General features: G+C 47.3%; 1 protein-coding gene across 5 annotated transcripts in view; it reads left to right on the forward strand.

The window, feature by feature from the left end:
- RASSF8 (Ras association domain family member 8) overlaps positions 1 to 25,164 on the forward strand; it is a 126,821-nt gene extending 101,657 nt beyond the window's left edge. For all 5 annotated transcript variants that reach the window (XM_054988022.1, XM_054988019.1, XM_054988018.1 and 2 more), the window contains exons 3-5: positions 13,504 to 14,390; positions 17,802 to 17,949; positions 19,851 to 25,164. In XM_054988022.1, the coding sequence (XP_054843997.1) occupies positions 13,504 to 14,390; positions 17,802 to 17,949; positions 19,851 to 19,972 (1,157 nt within the window). In that variant the 3' untranslated portion in view covers positions 19,973 to 25,164. The remainder of the gene's footprint in view (positions 1 to 13,503; positions 14,391 to 17,801; positions 17,950 to 19,850) is intronic.
- Positions 25,165 to 25,670: the final 506 nt, after the last annotated feature.

Below are 25,670 nucleotides of genomic sequence, written 5' to 3' on the forward strand. Positions count from 1 at the left end.
AGACTCCCCTTCAGCCAAGTGATCAGGGTTACGTCTTTTGGAGAAGAATAGTTCCTGCCCAGTGCCTAAAAAGGGCTGGCTCTAAGACAGACCCTAGGTCTGATGTAAAGGGAAAAGAGTGCTGTATTGGAGTCAGAACACCTAAGCTTTAAGTGGAATCTATGAAGGAACCTTAAGTCTGAACTACCACAGGGTAGATATGCTCAGCAGAGTTTACCTGGCAGAAAATATATATCCTGCCAATTTTTCGTCAGTGGGAGTTTCCTAGTATAGACCTGTTTGCCACAACAGTCAACACCGAAGCTGAAGCATGGGGGGGTGCAATACAATACAGCTGGGGCTGAAAGGAGGGGCTTACCGAAGGCCACCTACAGAATTCATGGCGGTTGTGGGATTCAAACAAGGGATCGTCAGCCAGGTGTTTTCTCCCCCCTGTTGGCTTGGGGAGGCCTTCCAAGTACTTTGGACTAGAGGTCTGTTCTGTGCCTTCCACCCAACTTCTACCGAGGGTGTAGTGCAGGATCAAACACTACAGGACTTGCTGCATTCTTGTTGCTCTGTTCTGGCCCTGCCAAGAAGAGTCCCCAACCCTCCTAGCTATGACACAGGGCACATTCATTCATTTCCCCCACATGCCAGGCCTCGTCTTCAGGGGCAGATCTTCCATCATGATGCGACCAGGCTCAAGCTCACAGCTTGTCTGCTAGAGTCTTTATCTCCCAAGGTACGAGAGATCATTTTTAACACGAGGAAGAGCTCCACCCATGCCTTATGGCCTTAAGTGGGCACAGTTTTCCTCCTGGATACAAGAGAAATACAATACAGCTGGGGCTGAAAGGAGGGGCTTACCGAAGGCCACCTACAGAATTCATGGCAGTTGTGGGATTCAAACAAGGGATCGTCAGCCAGGTGTTTTCTCCCCCCTGTTGGCTATGGCCACCTTGGCTCTCCCTGTAAGTCAAGGGGACGAGGACCGAAGGGTCCCCACTCCTAAGAGTTCTGAATGTGTACATGCCGTCTTATTTTTATTTTTTGCAAAAAGGGGTGTTACTTTCCAGGAAGAACCCACATACATTCTCACACTACCACTGAGGAATTGTGCGTGCAAGTTTACTTTGCAGCGTGTGGTGTTTGGTGTACCATGGATGAGATTTCCTAACTTAGAAATTGCTGGACAGGAGACATGGGAGGGGGAGTCTGGAATGGAACTGGGCATTGTTCTGCACATGACATGGTCATGTTCAGTTTTTGGGTCTGCTTAAGCAATCAGTGAAAATGTGACAATTTGCCAAGGCAGCAGCTGCCTCTTAAAGGAGTGCACAGCACAGCACAAAAACAGCGCAGAGACTCGTAGTAATATGCTTTATGTAAAATTACAGGCAGAAAGAATAACTTTTGAGGGCAAGAAAGTCCTCATCGGGATACATCCAGCCATAGCAAGCTAGGGAATCTTTATTCAGAGCCTGTGATTTACCGGCACCTGCAGCTTTTCCCCGATGAACATCTTTGTTGCCAGCAGCCCTGTGTTGAGTGTAACATGTAGACCTTACCCAAGTCCCTCGTGCTGAGAATAAACGACTGTCAACATTGTCCCTCACTCATGAGCTTCCAGAGATGGCTGGACGGGACATGGCACCAAGCAAACCTTCAACCTACCCCTAACAGCTTGGGAGCTGTGATCACTTGCAGGTTCGGTCCAGATCAGGCCAGAAAGGGACAGGCCCTGCCTTGGTTCACCTTTAAAGCTTATTCAGATTCAGAGAGGTAAATTTTGATTTGTTTTCTATGATTTTCCCATTCTGTAATAGGACTTTCCCTCTCTGCCAAAGTTATGTTAACAAGAAGGACTTGCCTTTTTTTTTTTGGCCCTGTAGGGTTTGTTCTCCTTTACAGCCCTTAAAAGCTATTCTCCATTTCCCAGAATTTCCTTTCCTCTTCAAGTGATGAATCCGCATCAGAATGTTGTGTGGGGAAGATGGGAATGGAACACGTCAGGTACAGAGTAGACAGAGGTAGAATTCCTATGCAGCCCTCCATCCCGCGTCTGTGGCAGCCGGTGAAAAATAATTAAAGTGGCAGGATTGTTTTACGTTAAGGTTCTGCTATAATCCTGTGTCAGCAAAGCTTGGGCTGTTTGCACAAGATTCTCTGCTGTCGCTTTCTAAAAATAAAACACATCACACAAAATCAAACATCATAACTTTTCCTGAAGTATCTGACTTCATTAGGAAAGCTTTAATTGAGACATCTAGAATGCGCTAGGATTTGTTTATGTGACATTGAGTTTAGCTGCTGTAATAGCAGGCAAGATGTATCAGCTCTGCATTTTCCGATGAAAATGCATGTAGTACTATTAATTTTTGCTTATTTATTTATATGCCCTTCCTCTATTTTATACTCACAACAACCCCGAGGAGTAATTTAAGCTGCTAGAGTGTGGCCTGCCCAAGGTCATCCAGTGAGCTTCCGTGGCAGCCGTGAGGGTTTGAACTGGGCTGTCCTGGATCCGAGTCCAGTGCTGTGACCTCTACACCACCTTTTTAGAGTATATAATGAGATCCAGTGAGGCACTCTCTTAATCATAATAGTTTGAGGTTTTGTTTTCTTTAAATCACCTTTCCTGCGTGATTCCTCTCCCATCACCTGTCCGTGCCTTTCTTACAACTAGGTCATCTACAAACCTCCGTTCCCAAGAAAAAGAATGAGAAACTGGAGAGGAAAGGGAGGGGAGTTTAGGGAGTGGAACTACGACTGGGCAAATGTTCTTTTCACAATCAAAAAGAGTCCAGTAGCACCTTTAAGACTAACCAATTTTATTGTAGCATAAGCTTTCGAGAATGAAGTTCTCTTCGTCAGATGCCTGATACAGTCTCTGTATCAGGCATCTGACGAAGAGAACTTCATTCTCGAAAGCTTATGCTACAATAAAATTGGTTAGTCTTAAAGGTGCTACTGGACTCTTTTTGATTTTGCTACCACAGACTAACACGGCTAACTCCTCTGCATCTATGTTCTTTTCACAGGATTCTTAAAAATATGGTCTGCTTATGGGGGAGAAAGAGAGAATAGTGGTAAACTGCAAGAGGAATAGGAAATAGAGCTTGCTATGTAATGAGCAGCACGAAGAGAGAGGTTATATCCATAATCCAACTGTAGTAGAATCATAGGGCATATCCCCGTAGAAATCCACATAGGATTAAACAAACAATGACTTGCACATTCGAACAGTCAGGAGCCGTCACATATCAACTCCTAGAAAGAATTTTTGCACTGCATTTACCAGCTGTGCCCCTTCCTGGGAAAGGAAGTCCTGGCTGCTGTGGAAAACCTCCCGGTGTCCAGGGGTCTGCATTTTGAACCTGCGGATAGTTCAGAACATGTCAGCTACGTTAATTGCTGCTGAGTGTCATAGAGAATGTATAACACAATTATTTGTCCAGAGGAGTTAGCCGTGTTAGTCTGTAGTAGCAAAATAGAAAAGAGTCCAGTAGCACCTTTACGACTAACCAACTTTACTGTAGCATAAGCTTTCGAGAATCACAGTTCTCTTTGTCAGATGCATCTGTGGTTCTTGAAAGCTTATGCTACAGTAAAGTTGGTTAGTCTTAAAGGTGCTACTGGACTCTTCTACAATTGTTTGTGACTCTAATTAACAGTTTCACATATAGAAAGACAGATTTCCCATTAGGGCTGTGCAGTTTAGTTCGCTATTCCCTTAAAAATATTGAGTTTCTGCTGATTCGGTGGAATCCAGGAATACTGAATCAAAATGGTGATTACCAAATCAGATCTAGTATTCTAAACCTAGTTTATCAAATTAAGGAACAGCAAATAAACAGTGTGTTTTCAGCCTTTTTACCCAGATGGGAGGGGGAAGAAGTGACGGGGGAGTGAGGCAGAGGCAGGAGGGAAGGGGAATGAGGGAGGGAGGGTGAGTGAGTGGCCAATCCTTACAGGAGAGCTCCTTCTCTGGCCAATGGCATTCTCTAAGAAGGGGAGAGCCTTTTAAAACCATCCTGCAAGGCTTGGCTGAGAGCAGCCTCCATTTTGTTTGGTCTGGTCTGATCTTTGAGGTTTGAGACACTGCTTGCTGCTGCTGGCTGTTGACTTTCTCTGGTCTGACTGCCCTGTTTTTTACTTCCTGGTGGAGTCCTGCTGCCTGCCCTGTACCCGCTGCACTGCTGAGGAAGAAGAGATTGCTGCACCTGTGGGGCTTCTCTTCTGTACATAGAAGACTTCTGTGCCATCTGCAGGGCTGGATCTAGGGTTGCCGGCACCCGGGGCAACCTTAGTCCAACCCCTCTGTGATGTCATCACGCAGGGCAGAGCGTGCCACCTTCACGGTGCGCTGGCGGAGGCAGCGTGCGGGGCTGGGAAGCCGGCTGCACCATTCGTCTCCCCACAGGACAGGGGGCATCCAGCCGCCCCCTGTCCTGCAGGGCAGGCAAAAGGCAGCATGGGGGGCTGAGAGGCTGCCCACGCTGCCGCCCGCACGCTCCCGGCAGCTGGCAGCTGCTCCTGGCACCCCCTCCCTGGTGGCGCCGGGGGCAGACTACCCTGCCCCCCCCTGCCCCCCCTCGATCCGGCCCTGGCCATCTGCCTGGTTTGAGAGTTGTTGACTCGCTGGTTATTTTTGGTTAGGGGGGCAGGGTGTCTGGGAAGGATAGGGTTGGAGGGGCAAGTTTTTTCATAGTTCACCTTTTAAAAACTGCTTTTTTGCTGTGTGTGTGTTGGGGGGGTGCTTTGGTTTGGCTTTTGTGGGGGGCACTTTGGTTTGACTGTTGAATTTGATTTTCCGTATATTTAGTGTTCATTTTGCTGTTTGTTCTTAGGGCGGATTCTTTTGCTTTCTCCTGTTGGGATGCTTTGTTCATAAACGTTTCGTGATTTATAGTTGCTGTTAATTTTAAGTTCTTCTGGGGGGCAGGTTTCTGTTTTCCCCTGTTGTGCGTCCTTTCTTGGCATCGTCGGAATTTTGTAGTTGCTGGTTGTTCTTTTGGGTGGGGGCAATCTGTTTTCCCTCGTTGTTGGGGCTCGGGGTGCCTTTTTCATAGAAGTTTGGTTGGTATTTTATAGTCGCTCGTTGCTGTTAATTCTTGCAGGTTCAGTTGTTGAGATTCTGTTTTCTCCTCTTGTGGTGCTTCGTTGGCATAGAAGTGTGGTTCAGTGTTTCATAGGTACTGTAAATTTTTGCTGATTGCTCTTTGGGGGAGGATATTTCTATTTTCCTCGGCTGTTGGGGTGCTTGGCATAAATGTTCAGTTTGTTAAATGTTACATTGCCACGAGTGGTTTTGGGGTGTGCGTGGGGTATTCAGAGAGGGTGTGAACTTTTTTAAAGGTTTTTTTTTAAGATAGGCCAGTTGCAGGTCTTGTAAAGCAAAAAATAATGTTTGGCTTTTAGGGACTAACAGAGCTTTCCCCCCTTTCTGTAGGAAGAATTAAAGAGGGTTCAGGCATGTTCTAGTCAAGTTATAGATAAATAGGCCACCCATAGTGACATTGCGCCTCTTTGCTGTGGGTTTCTTGATGCCAGGCTGAGCATTTTAGAAGTAGTTTTGAGGGGTTTATAATAGACCGACCTCTTAGAAGACTGGGTTCAGGGGAGTAGCTTGACCCCTGAAGAGGAATTAAGCTGATTGCCATTGTAGATAGTTGCCATGCACCGAAATAGGTTCTTTTTGAAAAAAAATTGTGTCCATGTCCAGGTTGGACCCACAACCATTAACAAGCTTTCAGAGTAGGTAGGTAATTTTTTTTAAAAAACTCTGATGTTTTGGCTAGGAGCTTTGGGTGAATTGCTAACTTTTTAAGATTAGTGTAGGCTTAAAGGGTGCAGAAAACACGTGACAGGAGACCAGAGAGGGCCCTGAGGGAATGATGAGGGCTAAGGCTAGAGGGGGGAAAGGGGAGGGCCATGGCTCTCCCCCCACCTGCACGAAGGAGGCCTGCCCCAGCACAGCTGCCGTTCACCAGCCTGGCTTCTGGTGACAGCAAGAGGGTTCGCAAGGCCCTCTTTCCCGAGGCAGCTGCAATCCCCCACCACAGGTGCCAGAGGCAGGGGCTGGCCCTGGGCAGGGGCCTGCTGCTGAGGCTCCCCTTCCTCCAGCTGTTGAGACCCAGCATGAGGAGTCATTTGGGGTGGGCTTGGGGGGGCGTGAGTTTTCTGTCCCTTGTGCTCACCCCAGGGCCCCAGAGGATGTTAGAGGAACTGGCGTGGAGCCCACGGCCCGTGAGCCTTCCCCACTATTCTCTGAGGCCAGCCGCAGGCCTTTAAGGGCAAGGCAGGAGGAGAGGATGGTGGAAGAAGAGGTAGAGGCAGGATTGAAGAGAATCCCACCTGTGCCCCCGAGGGCGTCATAGTCAGCCCTTATGCGCTCCGTGGTGTTCACGGCAATGTCATATGTTTCCACATGGACCATCACAAATGAGTAATGGGTCTGTTGGTTTGACTATTTTGGCCATCTGGTCTGTGATATCCTTGATCTTCGTCCAAGCAAGCAGCACAGCTCTCAAGTCATGGGGGTCAAGCCTGGACACATGATGTTCTGTACCCCTCAGCAGAGAGTCACCACCGATCCCCAAGACGCCCCTTTTCCTTCTAATGCTATTTGCATGTAGATCCATGGCGTCCCTCCCTACTCATTCTTTCTGATCCTTGTTGTTGTACATCTGGCAGTGATTCCGTCACTTCAGCAAGGGCCTGGAATTGATTTCTCGGCTCCAGTGGCACGGAGTGCCGTCTTGCTCTGCACCTTCTGGCTGGTGCTGTCAGTCTCTGAGGAAGTTCGTTAGAAATGAAGAGAGCCCAATTTGTGGCCTGCATCCTCTGCAAGTCTGTGTTGGAGGGGTCGGAGGGAAGCGCTCTTGACAAGACTGAAAAGCTAAGTAGAAAAACAGCAAGAGAAGGATAGTTGATTCTGTTGTCACGGCAAATGCACACTGCAGTTTGGCTCCCCCCCCCCCCCCCCCCGCCACACACACACCCCAAAACCATCACCCGCATTAGCACAAATTTCTGCAGACAATTGAGAAAAGAGGCCCCAGAAACGTTGTTCTCTTGGCACTGGGATAGGAAGATTCAGAGAGAGATGTTAGGGAAAGTGGAGAACAACAGACTGTGTGTCAAAGAGGACTCTGTGTGTGTGTGTGTGTGTGTGTGTGTGTGGAGCTTGCGTTTGGCAGTGTACCTTCGGCCACAACCGCCTTGCTCCAGGGTGTTTCTGCAGTGGGAGTCGGTTTGGACTTTCTCCGTGCAAGAGGAACAAATAGAGTGGCTGGGGGCACCTTGTTCAGGGGCCCATAGAGTTGGGCGGCAGGGCCCAGTCTTCCTGAAACCTGGGGGGAGTCTTTAGAGAACAATCAGGAGCAGGACCCCTGCAAATCAAGTGGAGTTTGCTTGCGGGATGCCATCCCCAGCCCCTGGATATTCCCCAGATGGTTTTCCACGTAGGGAATCGTGGAGAGTGCCTGGGGGGCACCTTCTTGGGGGGCCTATAAAACTGGTCCCTGGGGTCCAATCTTTATGAGACATGGGGAGTCTTTAAAGGACAGTCAAGAGTTTGTCCCCTGCAAATTTGGTGACGTTTGGTTGTAAAGGACCCCTCAGGCCACCAGATGGCCCCATTTTGAGGTCAAATTTCACGAAATTTGTGTTATATTACCAAACTGAACTGGACAATCAGGTACCTTTCACGCTTGTACTTTAAAGCGTCTCTGTACCTGTTTCGTGCCCCATGTTTGCAGAGGTTTCACACTTGCAAACTAGTCATTGGATGCAGTGCCACTCTTAGTCCACGGTATCCCGCATTTTTTCCACGGTATCCCCCATTTTTCCCCCTGCGGAGACACCATGATGTTATTTTGAACCCGCTGCTGACTTGCAGCTGGCCCAATTAATGCTAGTGTGAACACTTTTGTCCTCTTTTTGCTTCTTTCCCCCCTTCTCCTTTTCCTCGGGAGCTGAGTGGTCTGTGTGGATCTGACCACACCCACTCTCCTCAGCTCCCCGACCACTTTGTCTGCCCCTTTTTTTAACATTTCAGAGTTTGGTGGCAGTGCAGTGAAGTGACCCCAAACCACCCGGCCGGCTGGCAGCAGGGAGCCAGGCGCCCACCTGGCCTGGCCCGAGTGGGAAAAGCAGAGCGCAGAGTGGGAGAGAGGCGGGCAGGGCCGAGGTCACGCGTTGCAAGTGCGCGCGCTCGCCCTCTGTGCCCCGGCGCCTCTGTCCAAGCGACGCCCCTGAAGAACTTGGGCTTGGCTTAGTGGGCAGCCTTGGCGGGGGGGGGGGGCTTTGGATGTGCAGTGTGCAAGCCGCTTGGTGCGCGGTCTGGGGCTGAGCTGACTTTAATCTTTGCTCAGCTGCCTCTTGCCCTTGCCAAATCCCGGTGAGTTTGTGAACCGGGGATTATCTGCGGTCCGGAGCGAAGGAGGGCGGAAGGCTGGGAATGAGCAAGAGGCACGAGGGACTCTCCCTCCAGCAAGGCCTCCGCTCAGCCTCTCCTCTGGCTCCCATCCTTGGGCCCTCCTGCTGCCACGGCTTCCTCTTACGCTTCCTCATCACATTTGACCTGTTTGCTTCTCTACACCGCCCTCTCCTTTTCCTTGAGCTGATTAGTCTGCCTGGATCTAATAAAACTCACCCTCCTCAGCAACCCGTCCGCTTTTTCTGTAATATTTTTTTGTATTTCTAAAGGACAGTAACATTTCAGCATTGTGCATCTTTTATTTTCAACGGATAGGAAGCAACGCTTTTATGTTACTGCCATTTGGGAAAAGGTGCCGCGGGAATCACCACCAGCAGATATGCTTTCCGGCTCTGCAAAGAACCACTTCTGTTCATTTGAATGTTTGGACACATTTCCCTTTTGATTTTTAATGCTCAATATAAATGATAATGATGGCCTTTAAAAAGGCATTCAAATAAGCATGGGGAGTCTACATTTTCTCCCAAAAGATCACCACACCCCACCCATTCAGCGTTCACGTGATCATGTGAGAACAACGGTGGCCGGAAAATTTGCTGGGCGGGGACAATCAGCTCTCAACACCCCTCAGCGCTGTTTTCAAATGTAAAAAGTTGGGGTGTGAAAATGGCCACACAAAGATGCAGTATTGATGTGCATAGGGAGAGGTGGGGTTTCAAGTGGTAACGTCACAACGTTACAACACATGCACAAAGTTTTTTGTTTTTTTTTTAAGTGTGACATGAATCCTGCTTGGCATGTAGAATATCCCTGGTCCGATCCTCAGCATGTCGACTTCAAGGATCAGGTAGTAGGTGAGGCAAAAGACTTCTGCCTGAGACCCTGGACAGTTTTAATAAACAATACTGAACCTGATGGACTGGCAGCCTGATTCAGTATAGGCGACTTCCTGTGTGCCCTCTGTTACATTTTCTCCTCCCAGGTATTTCCTCTTTCCCTTCCCTGAAAGCCTCTACAGCCTGTCCCCTTTCCTTGCTTCCTTCTCTCCTTCCCACCTGCCCACCGTTATCTGCCCCCCCCCAATCTTCAGCTTTCCCTCTTTCCCTCCCTCGGCAGCCTCTCCCTGGGAAAACTGCAAATGGTTCCAGCCACCAGGCTAGGCCCAGTTGTATGATGAGGAACTTGGCAAGGACTTGCCGGGGGCACCTCACTGTCCCCTGTGTCCCCCTCACCACACTATTTCCTCTTTTCCTCCGGGAGGGACCCTGTGTACCCCACCAACCTCACATTCTCACCTCTCCCTGCTTTCTTTTCCCCTTCCCACCCACCCACCAACCAAATGTCATCAGCCCCCAGTCTTCAGCTATAATTAATGTACTTTAATTTATACGCTGCCCAAGGCAGTTGGCATCATTCCCCCTCTCCTCCATTTTATCCTCCTAACAGCCCTGTGAGATAGACTAGGCTGAGAACACGTGACTGGCCCAGAATAAAGCCATTGCGTTTCCGTGGCAGAGTAGTCACCCAGATCCTATCCTGATAGTTTAACCACCGCACCACACTGGCTTTCGTGGGGTGCCAGCTGATGAACAGTAGCAAGCAGCCAAGCCTGGATGAGACATATAAATCAGATGGTAGCAGGTTGCCCAGTGATTGGTGGTGGGCCTAACCCCAAAGAGTCCCCCCTCAAAGGCCGAAACAACCCTGGAAAGGGCCCTGCCCCCTCCCCATGCTTTTTACTGACAGACAATAAGGCTTGAAGGCTGGCAATGTGGTTGTGGTTGCCTAGCAATGACCACAACAATTGAGAGAGAATTAGTTTCTTAAAGCTACAGAGGCTGCTTCTATTATTTGGAGGGGTTCTAACCCCATCCCCATGTACTTTTTGTTGATTTCAGATTTTTCTACAAATCAGGGTCTTTTTCAGGTTGTAGAAAGATCTGTCTTGTCTGATTGTGGCGCCAGACTCCAGATTTAATTATTCACAGATGGGGTCATGTTGAGAATTAGATACGTTGATTATGGGAGGAAACTCATCATGGGAATGCCAGTCTGTTGTCAGTGTAGAACGGAGAGGAGCTCTAACTAGTCAGTCCCTCCTGCTGCTCCCCGTTTCTCCCTCCCTCCGTCACCCCCTCCCTTTCTCTCTCTCTTAATTGTGTAAACCAGAACACCAGTTTCTTATGAAAGCTTAAAGCCAGCGTACAAACTGTAATCCAAGTCATGTGCAGTGGCTTGTTGGATCTGCATTTTACTTAATTCCTTAATTTGGTCTACTTTGCAAATGCATTCATTATCCCTTGATTTCTCCTGGTTCATTTTTCAGTACTATAATAGTGGATTTAATGTCCAGCCTGAAATTGCAGGCTGCACGAAGTGGTTGTCTGCCAAAACACGGTTTATGCTTCAGCCTGTCTGTGGTTGGCACAAGAAGCATAATTTCTCGTGCATGTCCAAGAGCCCTGAAAGTTTAGGACATTGACTTTGAGAGTGCCAGGCCACAGCCCTTTGACCTGAGCATCTGGAAAAGGCTTTGCTTGTTACCCTTTTGAAAACACTAAAGAGGTGGTTATATTTCCCAGATGAGCTGGGTTAAATTTTGCTTTTTATACTGCCATCAAGGATGTGTTACGCCATCTTTATATAGATGGGGGACGCTGCTCGACATGCTGGTTCACCTCTGCATACAATATTGGTTTTTTGTGTGTTTGTTTGTTTGTTGTCTGCATTTCTCACTGAGACTAAAGGCAGATTATACAGTATAAGTTAATGCATTCAATAGGAAGAGGTGTCTAATAAGAATGTAATAGGACGAGGATTACACAAATTTGAATCAAAGCATAAAGCGTTAGCCATGATATGTTAAAAGTGCAGGCAACGGTATTGTAGCATTATTAAAAAATACATTGAGAACAAGATAATACATACAGCAAACAGATAATACATATTCTATGAAGTTGTATGGTTCACAGTCCTGTTCCCTTTATAAAACTAACTTCTTGAACCATTTTGTTATAAGAGAGCCCTGCTGTCTTTATAAAAACGCCCTCTTGAACAACTCTCTTGTGCATAGCTTGTGGAATGACAGCAGCTTTATTCCTAAAGGAGTTATACCAGGAAGTAGCTCAGCTGGCTAGATGAAACCACAACACGCAGAAACTTTAGAAGGAGACACTGTGATGCAAAAGCAATTTAAAAGCAACATTAAATGAATGCATGTTTGCCCAAAGTTACATTAACGTGCAGGTAATGTCCCCACCCATTATACTGTCTAAGATTCTGTTTTTCTTGTTCAAGTTCTCTGATGTCCTGCACAATCTTTTTGTAAACTTCCCTGCCTCCAAAAGAGACACATTTCCTCCCTGTGTGGATTCTTTAGCTTAATCGTTGCTTATCTTTCATAGAATATTCTTTCATAGAATATCCCCAAGAAATGTGTTGGAGATTTCTTTTGCATATCTTCTCTGGTAATGAGGCGGATTTTCCTTGCTCTGAAAGAACTTTATCAAGTTTCTCCCCAAGGCTATTAACCATAACTAGGGGTGTGCACCCAAAAAAGATTCGGGTTTCTCGCTTCGGGCTTACCCAAATTGGAGAAAAACTTTGGAAAAACCCGAAATCCAAAGCGGCATGCCCCCACCCTTTAACCCCATCCCCCCACCCCACTTACCTGGTCAGGTGGAAGGCTGGAGACAACGCTGCGCTGGCCAGCTGGCCGGCTAAGAGGGCCTTCCCTGCAGCTGTCTCCACGCAGCCATCGCTGTGCAGCCGTGGCCAGCAAGGCTGACTGGCAGAGAGGGCCTTCCCTGCCGCCATCGCCATTCAGCCACGGCTGGCACAGCCAGCTGGTTGGCAGAGAGGGCCGCCACTGCCACAAGAAGCCAGCGGGGAGGCGGGAGGGCCGTCTCCTCCAGCACGGTGCCAGGTAAGTGGGGGTAGGGGTAAGGGTGGGGAATGGGTAAGTTTAAAGGTCCCTAACGCTTGCAAAAGGGGCCTTTAAACTTAATCCCCGGGCCCCCGAAGCATTACAAATGCTTCGGGAAGATTTGATTCGGTATTTCCAAATCGGGCCCGATTTGGGTATTTTACCCAAATCGGATACCTGAAGCACACACCCCTAATCATTGTAAGTAGGTTCTAGTCATGATTCAGTAAAAACAAAATATTATAGCTATAGTTAACGATAAACACTTCTCAAATGGATATCGTGGGCAGAGTCACACTGCTGACGTTAACTAACTTAGCTGCTGTTCCCTCTTCTGGGAGAGTCTGGGGGAGACACTACTAAATCTCTCACTAAGAATTCTCTGCAGCACATTAACAACCTGATGATTTGTGGGGAGAATGCTATAGGTTGAAATGGTATGAATCCAACTAACATTCGTGCAGTTGTCTGAAGGGAACTTTTGAAGTACTAAGTGGATCAGTTGTGTGAAGTCCAGGGTAGTCAGTGGCTTTGCCGTGCCTCAGTGTCTGCAGATAACGACTCCTCAGCTACTAGCCCCTGTAGTTATTATAGCGAGCTTCAGGGGGTTACAAAGTCACATGGGAACAGCTCTGACTCCAAAGTCTGTTCTTCCTTGTGGCTTCAACTTCCCATTTTAAATAAGGAAAGGAAAATTTTTGGTTTCTCTTCTGCCCACGCCTCAAGATTTTCTGAGGTTAAGAAATAAGATACTTTTGTTTTAAAAGCAACCAGGGCAAAGCTCCTCACCAGTCTGCATCGCTCGTTACCTGCCAGGCCGAGCACAGCCCCATGCCCGAGCCCAGCAGTGCTGCCTGCCTGTAATGCTCAACAAGGCTGTCTAGCAGCTGGCGGTGTACAGCTGTGTTTAAAGATAAACTTCCTTGCAACGTGATGTGACAATCTGTGTGAATTTAAACAATTGTACTCACATTTTCTTAGTCTGCATAAAAACTGGAAATGTTTCTAATTTGGGTTACACTATTAATCCGTGATTTGACAGTCTATCCCACTTCCTTAGCCGTTGTGCGGCTGTCTCTTTATCCAATTGCTCCCTCTGTCGGGTTGTGTTAGATATTGCACACAGTTTCAACCTCTGATTTTTCTCTTCTAGGTCGTACAGGAAGATACACCTTGATAGAAAAATGGAGAGATACCGAGAGACACCTGGCACCTCATGAAAACCCCATCATCTCCTTGAATAAGTGGGGGCAGTACGCTAGTGACGTGCAGTTAGTATTACGGCGCACAGGACCATCTCTCAGTGAGAGGCCAACCTCAGACAGTGTGGCTCGGATACCGGAAAGGACTTTGTATCGGCAGAGTTTGCCCCCTCTGGCCAAGCTGCGGCCTCAGAACGACAAAGCAATAAAAAGGAGAGAGCCAAAGAGGAAGTCCCTCACTTTCACTGGTGGGGCAAAAGGATTAATGGACATATTTGGCAAAGGCAAAGAGTCCGAGTTCAAGCAGAAGGTTCTCAGCTGCAAGACGACCATCGATGAGCTGAAGAAACTGATTCATCTGCAGACAGAGAAGCTTCAGTCGGTTGAGAAGCAGCTGGACTCTAACAATGCCGAGATCCAGTACTGGGAGCAGAGGTACACGTACAGCCTGGAAGATGAAATTGTCAAACTGGAGCAGAAGATCAAAAGGAACGAGGTGGAAATTAAGGAGGAGGAATTCTGGGAAAACGAACTCCAGATTGAGCAAGAGAACGAGAAGCAGTTGAAGGAGCAGCTGCAGGAGATCCAGCAAAGGATCACGGACTGTGAGGGCAAGCTGAAGGAGTACGTGGCCCAGATTCACAGCATGGAAAGCGGCCTGGAGGCCGAAAAGTTGCACCGGGAAGTGCAAGAGTTAAAAGTCAATGAAGAAGTAGTCAAAGAGAAGATGGACAAAGTGAAAGGAGAAATTGATATCCAGGGGCAGCAAAGCCTCCGGCTGGAAAATAGCATTAAAGCTGTTGAAAGGTCTCTGGGCCAGGCTGCCAAACGGTTGCAGGTGAGAGCTTCGTGGTGCACCGACCAGCATTATGCCACTTAATTTTTGAAACATCAATTTAACTGAATGATTCTCGGTTCTTAAAATCACCCGTTGCACAAATGCCTTGGAAGGGAAGGGTTGCTCCGTAACAAGCTGCTTGGCTTCCATTCCTTGAAAAGGAGTTGAACAATGTTGTGTACTTTATGGGTGCTATTTGGGGCCGTGTGCTGTGTTTCCATGGCGCTTATGCTTTTCTCCGGTTCCCTCCCCCCACCCCTCCAAGGAATTCCTTCCTTTCTTTTACCTGTGAGGATTCAGCAAAGTTGTTTTTTGGCTTGGTCCTTTTAAAGCCAAGACAGCTGCCTGCGAAACAGCAAATGTTTCCTATGTGAAATGCACAGATAGTGTAAGCTGTGGGCAAAAGAAGAAAAGGCATTTGGGCTGAGTGTTGTGGGCAGCATTTTTTTGTCCAAGACACAAATGTGGCAAGCCACAAACTTCTGTGTGAGAAACTACTTAATTTCGTGCATTTCTAAATAATTACTATCAGTGCTGTGAAACTCTTGCTTGGTTCCGGGCTCACGAAACAAACCCACACCTGCAGATATTTTTCTTTCGTACAGAACACAATTGTTAGAATAACTCTTTGCCTGTCGTGTTCTGCTTTTTTTGTTTTCACTGGTAGCCGGTCTGGAAGCTTTGATAAATATTAAGTTCTTAAGTTACTACTGAACTAATTTTTTTTAAAAAAATCCAAAAACTGGTATCTGAGAGAATGTAGATTTAAAATGAATTAAAAAGTTCACAACATGGTTTGGAAGATATAGCATGGGATATATTCTCTCTTCTTATCCCAACCTTTTATGTACCTTTTAGTGGATAAACCACTAAACCACTCTGCAGATAGTGGTTAAGTCTGCTGGTTCGACTCCCATGACTGCCCTGAACTCTGCAAGTGGCCTTGGGTAAGCCACTCCTCTCAGCCCCAGCTGTATTGTGGGGATAATAACAACACTGACTTTGTTCACTGCTGTGTTGGACACAAATGTGTCTAGAGGAGCAGTTTATAAGCACACTGTTGTTTTTATTATTGCCATCCTCATCCCAAAGAGCCATTTGATGCCTGTATGCTTTGCCAAGGATATCAATAAATCTGGTCCTCAGCATGGCCCCATTTGTGGATACTTAAATCTGCAGATCGGGGCCATGAAGAGAGAAGGGAGACTTTTCTGCAAACTTGGGGATCCCTCCAGGTTTGCAAACAAAAACCCCAGAAAAAAATATGAAGGGGTGTGTGAATTTCCCCCCCAAAACAAACGCATGTTGTCTGCACTTGCACAGAAAATGCTCCTCTGCCGTCCCAACGGCACCCACTGTCCCTCGCTGCTGTGGAGGACGGGGAGCTGCCACTTGAGACAGATATGAGGGGGAGGGCAAGAGCAGCAGCCACGCCCCCAACAGATGGGTGGCTAGAGCAGTGGGGGGGGGAGTTGGGCAGGCAGAGTGGAAGGGCGGCGGCGGGGGGAGACAAGAAGCAGGCAGGAAGACTGGGGGAAGGGGCAGGCAAGAGAGATTCTCCCCCCCCATGAGTTTGACTGTGGGGGGGAGGAGCAGGCAGCTGAGCAGCTGCTGCTGCAACAACCAGACCTGTGGAGGCGGCACACCTGAGGGCAATCGGTGGGAGGAGGCTGAGATTCCCCCCTCCATGCAACTCTCTTGGGTTCCTGCTTGAATAACTATGAAATGAATAGGTGTAGGGTGGCCCCTCCCCACCACTGTTGAAGGTTAGCCAGTCCTTGCATATCTGGAGTGAGGGGAGGGACTTGCCAGTCAGAGTTATGGCACAAAAGGGTATGCGAGCTTTTGAGCTCGCTGTTCGACTGGATGTTAAAAAATAAGTGCTTCTCTATGTTAAAAGTTCCCTCCAGGTTTTACTCTCATTCTGCACAGGAAGGGGTGTTAAGTTTTCTACTTGCAAGGAGTTTTGTTTCATGGGCTAACCTTCTACAGGGTTATTGGCCACATGTCTTGACTTAGCCTTATACAGAATGCCAACGTCTCCACAACCTGGATCTGCTCATCATGGACAAGTACCTTGTGCCCACAGTAGTGATAAAACTATCCGGATGTTTAAATGCACACTGTCTTGGAGTAAATGCTCTAGGGAATGGTGCTTAGAAGAGCCGCAGGTAGTGTGTTAAAGAGCCACATACGGTTCCTGAGCCAGTGAGTGAATATCACTGCTTTACATCTCGTCAAAATTCGGAGAATGCTAACTTTCATTTAAAGTTCCTAGGCCACCCAAGTGCTGAGAAATACTGATTTGTCCAGATTTTCATTTCCATTTCATTTGGCAGCCGTGAGCAGATTGAGGCAGTCCTCAGGCAGAAGTTCTGGACATGTGGTACAGCGGTGGGACTCCATGCCCTTTATCCTGCATTTGATGTAACACATAATTCAGGGTACATAAGCATACCCAAAGTGTACACTGTATTCTGTACTTCATCACTACCCCTAAATGTGAAGTGCAGTATTGTCGAAGGCTTTCACGGCCGGAGAACAATGGTTGTTGTGGATTTTCCGGGCTGTATAGCCATGGTCTTGGCGTTGTAGTTCCTGACGTTTCGCCAGCAGCTGTGACTGGCATCTTCAGAGGTGTAGCACCGAAAGGCAGAGATCTCTCATTGTCAATGTGTGGAGATGTTGGCAGGTAATTTATATCTACTCAGGAAGGTGGGTTTGGGCTGAATCATCCTGTAAGTTTCCCAGGGTGTGGAATGCTAATGGAGGGAGGCTTCACTGTATCCTGAGGAGGTTCTTTTGCATATGGATTGGTGCTTGATATGCTAATCTTATCTGTAGGGCTATTGTAAGATGACGGGTGTTTTCTTACTCTGGTGTTTTTGAGGACTGGAAACCATGCTCTATTCATTCTTAAACTCTCTTCTTTCCTGTTGAAATTGTGCTTGTGCGTACGAATTTCAGTGGCTTCCCTATGTATTCTGACAAAGTAGTTGGATGTGTTTTCCAGTATTTTAGTGTCCTGGAATAAGATACTGTGTCCTATTTGAGTTAGGCTATGTTCACTGCTGATTTTTCAGGCTAGCCAAGTCTGCAGTGTCTTTCATGTTCTTTTATTCTTGTCTGGACGTTACGCTGTGTGGTCCCGATGTAAACTTGTCCACAGCTGCAGGGTATGTGGTATACTCCTGCAGAGGTGAGGGGGTCTCTACTGGGGCAGGGTGTGAGGTTGGAGTGGCAAATTCAGACCACTGAACTCTAGCCTAGATTTTCCAGGCCTGTTTTTCCTCTCTCGAGCACCATCCACTTTTATTCCTGCTTAAGATGAATCTGTATCCTCTTTTGATTTTTTTTCCCTTTGAAATTGTGCACCTGTGGATAAGTTTGTTTGGACACTTTTCTTCTCAGGAGAGAGAACAAGAACTGGAGCAGCTGACCAAGGAGTTGCGGCAAGTGAACCTCCAGCAGTTTATCCAGCAAACGGGGACCAAAGTCACTGTGCTGCCTGCCGAGCCCTCTGAGCCGGAGGCTTCTTCGCCTGCGGAGCCTGAGAGAGGTATGCCTTAGGAATTCCTTGGCGAACACAAGAACGCCCTTTGCCTCTGGCCTCTTCCCGAGGGTACTCAGGCCAAGAGGGGTTCACTTGAATCAGTTTAAGGGTCTTCTTTTGAAATATTTGGCATCAGTCAGAATAAATCAAGATGGGTGGCCATGTTAGTCTGTCTGTAGCAGTGGAAAAGAGCAAGAGTCTAGTAGCACCTACAAGACTAACAAAATTAGTGGTAGGGTAGGCGCTTTCGTGAACTCATGTGAGTCCATCTGTCCTTATATCTTGGTGAGTGGAGTGATTACAGAAGCCGAATGATAATAGCCAGTGAATGACAATGGCAGGCATGATTTAATAGAGTGGGGTATGCAGAGGGGTATTGGGTATGGAGAAATCAGCATTGGTCATGAGACAGGAAGCCTGGGTCTTGATTCAGTCCAGGTGGATGCATTGTCTTGAGCTTCGTTATCGGTTGCTATTCAGCAGTCTCTCTTTCTAATCTCCCTTTGAAATTCCTCTGCAGGGTAACTGCTACTTTTAGGTCAGCAGCAGAATGACCTGGAAGGTTAAAATTTCCCCCCACTGGTTTTTGAATGTTTTGGTTCCTGATGTCAGACTTACGTCCATTAATTCTTTGTCAAAGGGACTGGCCAGTTTGTCCAATGTAGGGAGTGGAGGGGCATTGCTGACCCGCGATGGCATAAACCACATTGGAGGATGAGCAGGAGTATGAACCCGGGATGGTATGGCTGATGTTGTGGGGGGGTCCACTGATGGTGCTGCTCGGATCTATATGAGAGCAAAGTTGGCATCTTGGTTTGTTGCAGGCCTTGGTACCAGAGTCCATGCTAGTGTTTAGTAGTTTATCATTGTGAGTGAGTGGTTGTTCCAGGTTAGCAGGCTGTCTGTAAGCAAGAAAAGGTCCCGTCCCCCGCCCCAGTGCTGGTGTGAGGAAAGTGTCACAATCCAGCACGGGTTGTAGCTCATTGATAATGCGTTGGACTGGCTTGTTAGCTATAGGTGACCGCTGGACTTCCAGCTTCCGGCTGAATGTGATTAGGCGTTTCTAGGCTGCGCTCCCTTCCAGAGGATTTTGTTGAGTCCCCACTGGGGGAGACGGACTCTCGTTCCAGCTGTATCTGAAGAAGTGAGCCTGTGACTCACGAAAGCTCATACTCTACCACAAATTTTGTTAGTCTTACAGGGGCTACTATCTTCCAAAATAAAATTTTCTAACAACACAACAAAACTTCAATCTCATGTCACAATTATAATGAAAATGGTACAATAAACGCATGAAGGGCAGGGGGAGGTGATAACGAAACCAAAATGAATGGAAGAGCATACAAACTGCAGGGACCCTATAAAGGTTTGGGTGTGGCACTGATAAATAGTACCTCGGGGAGCTTGCTGTAAAGAGTCTGGAGGTGGCAAATAGGACCTTGCGTTTCCGGAGAGAATCCCCCACCAAGCTTCCCTCGCAAGGCATAATGGGTAGGGGGAGAATGGACTGCAGGAAATATATGTATACAACTGCTGTCCTCGTTTGCATCTGCATTCACTAAATGTGTGCATACCACGATGAGTGTCTTGGGTACTATAAAGAAAAGAAGGATTCCTGCCCCATGGGATTTAAAATCTGAATTTAGACATACAGAGGAGACGCAACGGAACTGAGGAAGAAGGAAGAGGCCAAGATAAGATGCACAGACTTTAGTCTACGTTTTGCACTGTTCTAACCCGGCTAAAGTTTTTGAACAGACAGAATCAGCACATGCATAGTGGTGACCAGCAGGATGCAAAATTGTTTCTCTTTGACCAGGTCCTGTGTATTTTCTGCATGTAATATTCCTAGGTTCAAATAGAAAAATGAGTAACTTCTTGCTAACAAATTTCTCCTTCCGCCCCAGAAGCAGCATTCCAGTCTGGAAGCCTGAAGAGGCCCAGTTCGTCAAGACAGCTTCCCAGCAACCTTCGGATCCTACAGAATCCACTCTCGTCTGGTTTTAACCCAGAAGGCATTTATGTATAACACTGCATTCCTCTTCTGGAGAGGACCGAGGAAGGGGCCACGGACGGTGTACCTTCCCCTCCTGTTGCTTCTGTTCTCCTAGTGATGTATGGAGAGAGGCGGGGAGGGGGAAGGGGGGGGTCCTGCCTTTCAGAAGCCACCAAGTTGTTGGTGTGTTTATTTTTAACCAGACCTACAGCAGACTTGGAATCCTGCCCTGTGCACTGAATGGACGATGACGATAAAGAACAAAAGGAAATGTCGAGGCATGCCTCTTTGGCAATATTGCAACGGCCACCAAGCCGTGATCATGCAAATAACCTCCACTTTCATTGTTGCCATTTCTGATGTAATTAGATAATTATTATTCTTTAGCTGACGTAAGTGACTGATCCTGAACGCGAGGAAGTGTTTGTGTGATTAAGGGTTAGGGTTTAATTTATTCCGCTGAATCTGTGGATGTGTGCATGTTGACATGTGTGGCTTTCCCCCTGCAGTTCTTGGCAAAGAGTGGCACTGACGGTCCAGCCCCGTCCAAATGACCTTTCCCATCTCTGCCTGTGGAGAGTGACTCTGAGGCTGCATCATGCTCCATCCGTTTGTGAGTTCCCCCACTGCCTTTCCACATTGCTGGCTGCCCCTGGCAGGGGCAGAGAAATGCACACCACGAACATACGTCCACATGGGTTAAGTGAAATGATGCGCTGTAGTGGGATGGCGAGAAATCAGCACCGGCTGGCCAGTTTCTAGCAGCAGTTGGGTATACTGCATAGTTCTGCCTTAATGTCATATTTGCAGTGTGAAATGGTGCGCGCATGGGTGACTGTGAACATACATGAATGAGTGTGAGCGTAGAGTATTTCATTGCTGTGATTCACAACGGCAGGGTGCTGTTGAAAAGAAGGTTGCTGAGTCTCCCTTTTTGTTTTGTTCAAAGGTCTTTGATATTTTTGTTCTGTTACCAATGACATTATACAACTATTGTCAGATTTTTTTATAGGCTTATCTTATCGTCTAAGATCCACAAGATTTAATCCTCACCTAGTAAGGATGTGTTCAGTATTTGAGGATCTTCTAGTTAGACAACATGTTATTATATGGAATTTGTATCCAAGATATTTTGACACAATGAGTATGCTTGTAGAGGAACAAAAATACTGTTGCGATACCTTCAGTTAAATGGCTTGCCAAAGGAAATTTCACTGGGTTGTTCTTTGGGGCGGTGAGTCAGGCATCGTTTTCTGATAATTCTTGCATTCTTCCGTTGTAACAGTCCAGTTTAATACCGCCCTGCACTGCTTGCGAGCCGCCAAGCCAACCAGCCACGTACTGTTGCCTGCCTGAGGCTTGACTTCAGTCCCTGGCAGACAGAGCCCAGGAACAGACCGTCGGGGGGGTTCAGCGTGCAGGGCTGGTCCGGGATGCCAAGGTCAAGAGACGGTAGCGGAAATCACAGACGATACAGGCTTGCTCACAGGACAAAATTGTATTGAGTATATATATATATATGTGAGTGTGTGTGTGTGTGTGTGTACACACACACACGCACACATTTTTATAGTTTTGTAACAGTATGCAAGATTATTTCTGAAATCAGGGTTTATAATAGGAAAGATGTAAAGAAATTACCCATTTTAATAGAGCTCATTTGGGTATAAAGTGCAACCCAAAATAACCGACTATCTCTTGAGGGGAAGAAATAATTACATGCCAGTAGGAAGAGAAATAAGCGCATGTCAGCCGCTGCCCATGGCAGGTTTTGTCTTAGCAATTGCATCTGTGACAGCTGAAATCCTGTGTCACAATAACAGCCTTCAAGAGCACGAGTGACTTCAGTGTGTGCAATGACACAAGTTCTGTGTCAGTATCCAGGCCTTCCCTGTCGCATTTCATGTGCCTGAACAGCACCTTCTGCCATCACATGTGTGGAAGAGAGGCCCTCTGTGGTCTCCACAGCACAACCTGTGCATTGGGAGCAAGATTTAAGGGCAGTCCTGCCAACAGCCTTTGGGGCCAGAGGGGATCACCTTGCAAATGACGGTTCTGCCTAGAAGGTCAGTCCCTCTAAAGACCCACAATATCCTTTTAATTATTAGTGTCCACTCAGTCGTATGCTGATTCTTGCGTAAGTATTGGTCGTTTTGACTAGAAGTCCGGGTGACCCTTTTCCAAATGTACATTGCAGGAGTATGTTCCACCCTAAAGCGTAACAGACAGATGCCTTGAGTTGAGGGAAATGTCTCAACATCCACGGGCGGGGGGGGAGGGTGTATTCTGTTCTGGATCTGGATTTGACCTTGGCTGAACCTGCTCAGGGTCACGGTGCACAGTGCGTTCCTTAGGGGAATAATGGGGGAGGGGGCTTGTGGGTGGATGAAGAAAGAGAGCCCTCTTACTGCCTGATGCTAACCGCACGGTTTCCAGTATTTGTAGCAGTCTCGTAGAAATGGGGTTTAAATGCACAGCCGTTTATTTAATGGGTTTTTCTTGATTGAGTTCATACATTAGATATACGTCCCATGCAGGTTTTTCACTCTTAAGCAATTGTTTCAGTGCTAAGCAAGATTGGGTTTTTGGACCAAGGAGTCCCCAGAAGACATGTAAAATCTGCACATTCACAAAGCAGAATACCTCAGGTGGTTTCTCTGTAATTCTTCTCTTAAGTACTTAAAGAAGACCATAAAGAAAACCTCGTCGGACTTGCTTGCTTGAGTGACAGCTCCTGTTAACGATCTCAGCTGCTCATTCTGTTCACGGTTGCACTCTAATGATGCATACCACCAGCAAAATACATGGAAGTGTTGTTTTTGGTTTTCACTTTGTAAGTCTTCCCTCACTGTGGCATTTCAGACAAACCTGTGAAGATGTAAAAGGTCTGTTCAAAGAGCCCATAGAAAACAGCCTCGCCCCCCTTTTCCTCTGTTCCCAAGTGGGACAATAAACCGGCTCAGTGGCCCTTGAGCAGCCAGCCGTGTGGTTATATTTGGAGTACCCAAAAGATTAACAGCAAGCCTTGAGGCTGTGTGCGGGTGCCAAGTGACTTGAACACGTATCCCTTCCTTGGCCAGTCTGTTGTCAAAGCACATTTCCTTCTCGTACATGCAAGCCCACGTGTGCATGGGGTGACATGCCTGCATCGTGCCATTTTAATGGTTCCTCTGGGGTATTTTTTTCACCACAATACATGCGTCGAGAAGTCAATAAAACATTCCAGCCAATCTCTTCCCTTGTTACAAATGGTATCCACAGAACAATAAAGCCAAATAAACAAAATGGGACATTCCTTCTTATGTCACATGACCAGCCAGAGTTGTAGTTGTGCCGTGCAGGACCTCTGGGCCGATTCCTGTGATCCGTTTCCTCCGTGGCAGCTGCACAGAGCACAGACGGCTCCTGACTGGTCAGAACGGCTGTCGTGGAATTGGGGGTCGTGTCAGGATACTCAGCATGTGTGGCGATGCCTCTAATTAGCGTAATTAGTCCTACTTCATTAGACTGTATGACTATGTGAAAATAAAACCTTTCTTTTATATGCAGAGGCAGCAAAAGATTCCCGGTATAGCAGGGTTTTTTAAAGCAAGACTGCCATACCTGTGAGTTCCTGGATTTTAAGCCTGCATCTTTTGTCAGGCTCCCTTTCCACCCATGTCAGGAGTTTTTAAAGAGGCCAAAGGAGTACAGACAGCTAATACACCTTCTGGAAAACATCTCCATTCTGTTCATGCTTGGACATGCATGCAGCCTCTTGGATACGGCCTTGCAAGCAAGTCCCGTTGACATGCGCGTCTTTGCTGCTGGTTGGCAACAGAAGGGCCAGAAGAGACTGTTTGGCGCAGTGGCTGGAAGGGAAGGAGGGAGAAGCTGGCTGGGCCCGGCACTTCCTCCTCTCAGACCTCAAATATGTGAGGAATAGGAAGATATTCTGGCAAGAATATGTGGCTCTTGCTGCTGCCCACATTTCTTGAAAGAGGCGTGCCTCGTTGCCCCAAAAGGTTGTGGCTCTTTATGTTCCTAAGAGCTCTGAGTTTCTTTCAGGAGAGGAGGGGCACGGGAGAGAAGCTGGCCGACAGGTAGCTTGTTCGACAGCCTCAAGAGAATAAATGGGATGTTCAGCGCTTAGCAACATCAAGAGCCCTCCTGAGTGGCACCTCTGCAGCCAAAGGTCATACACGTCCAGCCTAGATTCTGTGTGGAGACTGGGGTCACCTTGCAAAACCCAAACCCAAGAACAAAAAACTCCCTTAATATGAAATCCACCACGAGCAGACGCCTAAGCATTGCCCCAAAGTGCAGGGTCTTGCTTGGGACCCTCGGTCCCTTGTTTGTGGGTTGAAAATTCTGCCAACTTACAGGCCTGAAAATATATACAGATGAGATGTATAAACAATTTCATCTGAAAAAAAAAAGACTGAGGAGCTGTTGACCATTAGTCATAGGTTATCTCTATTGGGCAAACTCTAGACGTGACGGTGCCCTCATGTCTGCCACAGGGAAGCCGCTGCCATTTTCAAGTGATTTAAAAATGCCATGTGGGCCAAATCCTGATTGGGCCTCAGTGCCTTTTCAAGGGCTGAAACAGTTGCATGTACCCGCTCACCTGTTGCAGCACTTGAAAGGGGGGCGGGGGGGGGACAAGAGTGTCTTAGCTTGCCCTATAGCTGGCCGAAACAGGATTGGGCCCTCCTGCCATTTTTAAATCACTTTAAAATGGCGGCTGCATCCCTGGGGTGGACACAAGGATCCTGTCATGTTGTCTTTTTTGTGTGCATGTATTTCAATACAGCAGAATCTTGCAAGAGGACATCTGTATCTTGACTTAGCATCGGAGATAATTTCATTTGGTTCAATGGTTCATAGCTTGCGGGCACAATATTACATATTTATGGGGAGGGAACTCTCTCGAAGTATGCAGATTTCCAGTGTGGCAAACTGGGCCTTAATTACCCATGTAAGTAACCAAACTCTATTCAGATTTATTTTACATTATTGAATAATTCCATGCTGTATTTTTTAATTAAATGTCAAAAGTGTTACTTTTATATTCTAGCTTTTCTCCCCCTAGCGTTGATTCATGAACATTTATTCTGTTTGTTACGGTATTCTAAGATTTTGGATGAAGGCCATCCGCTGTATGGAGATTACGAAACAAGCAATTCTGTCAGTTTATTTATTCAGTATTTGTGCTGCTTTTTTTTTTTGAAATAAAGTTTCTGTTGCCAATACAGTACAAATTGAACACCATTTCTCTCTCCCTTTATTTCATTACCATATTTGTGCAGTTGCAACCTGGTGTGTCTTTGTGAAAAGGACTGATGGTGCATGGAAATCAATCCACTCATGACATGAAGGACATGAAAACAGATGCCTGTGAACTGGTGTGGTGGAGTGTCTAAAAGCCAGCGGGTTACCACTTTTTCACTGCCTCACAAACACACACCCCCCATCAGCATTATGCCTCAAAGGGTTAAGGATTATAACAAGTTTCTTCATAGAAGGTGTGGGTCAGTGGCAGAACACCTGGGCGGTACGAAGAAGGCCTCCAGTTCAATCCCTGGCACCTCTTGGGGAAAAGCACCAGGTAGGACGTGCCTGAGGCCCCGGAGAGCCCCTGCCGGGCTCAGTCGAAAAGGCTGACCTTGGTGCACCGAGGGTCTGATTCGGGATAAGGCAGCTTCACGTGTTCCTGTTTAAACCTTTGTGTGCTTCCTATCATTGCCAC

This window comes from Eublepharis macularius, chromosome 9, assembly GCF_028583425.1.
Source record: "Eublepharis macularius isolate TG4126 chromosome 9, MPM_Emac_v1.0, whole genome shotgun sequence".
NCBI classification, from domain to species: Eukaryota; Metazoa; Chordata; class Lepidosauria; order Squamata; family Eublepharidae; genus Eublepharis; species Eublepharis macularius.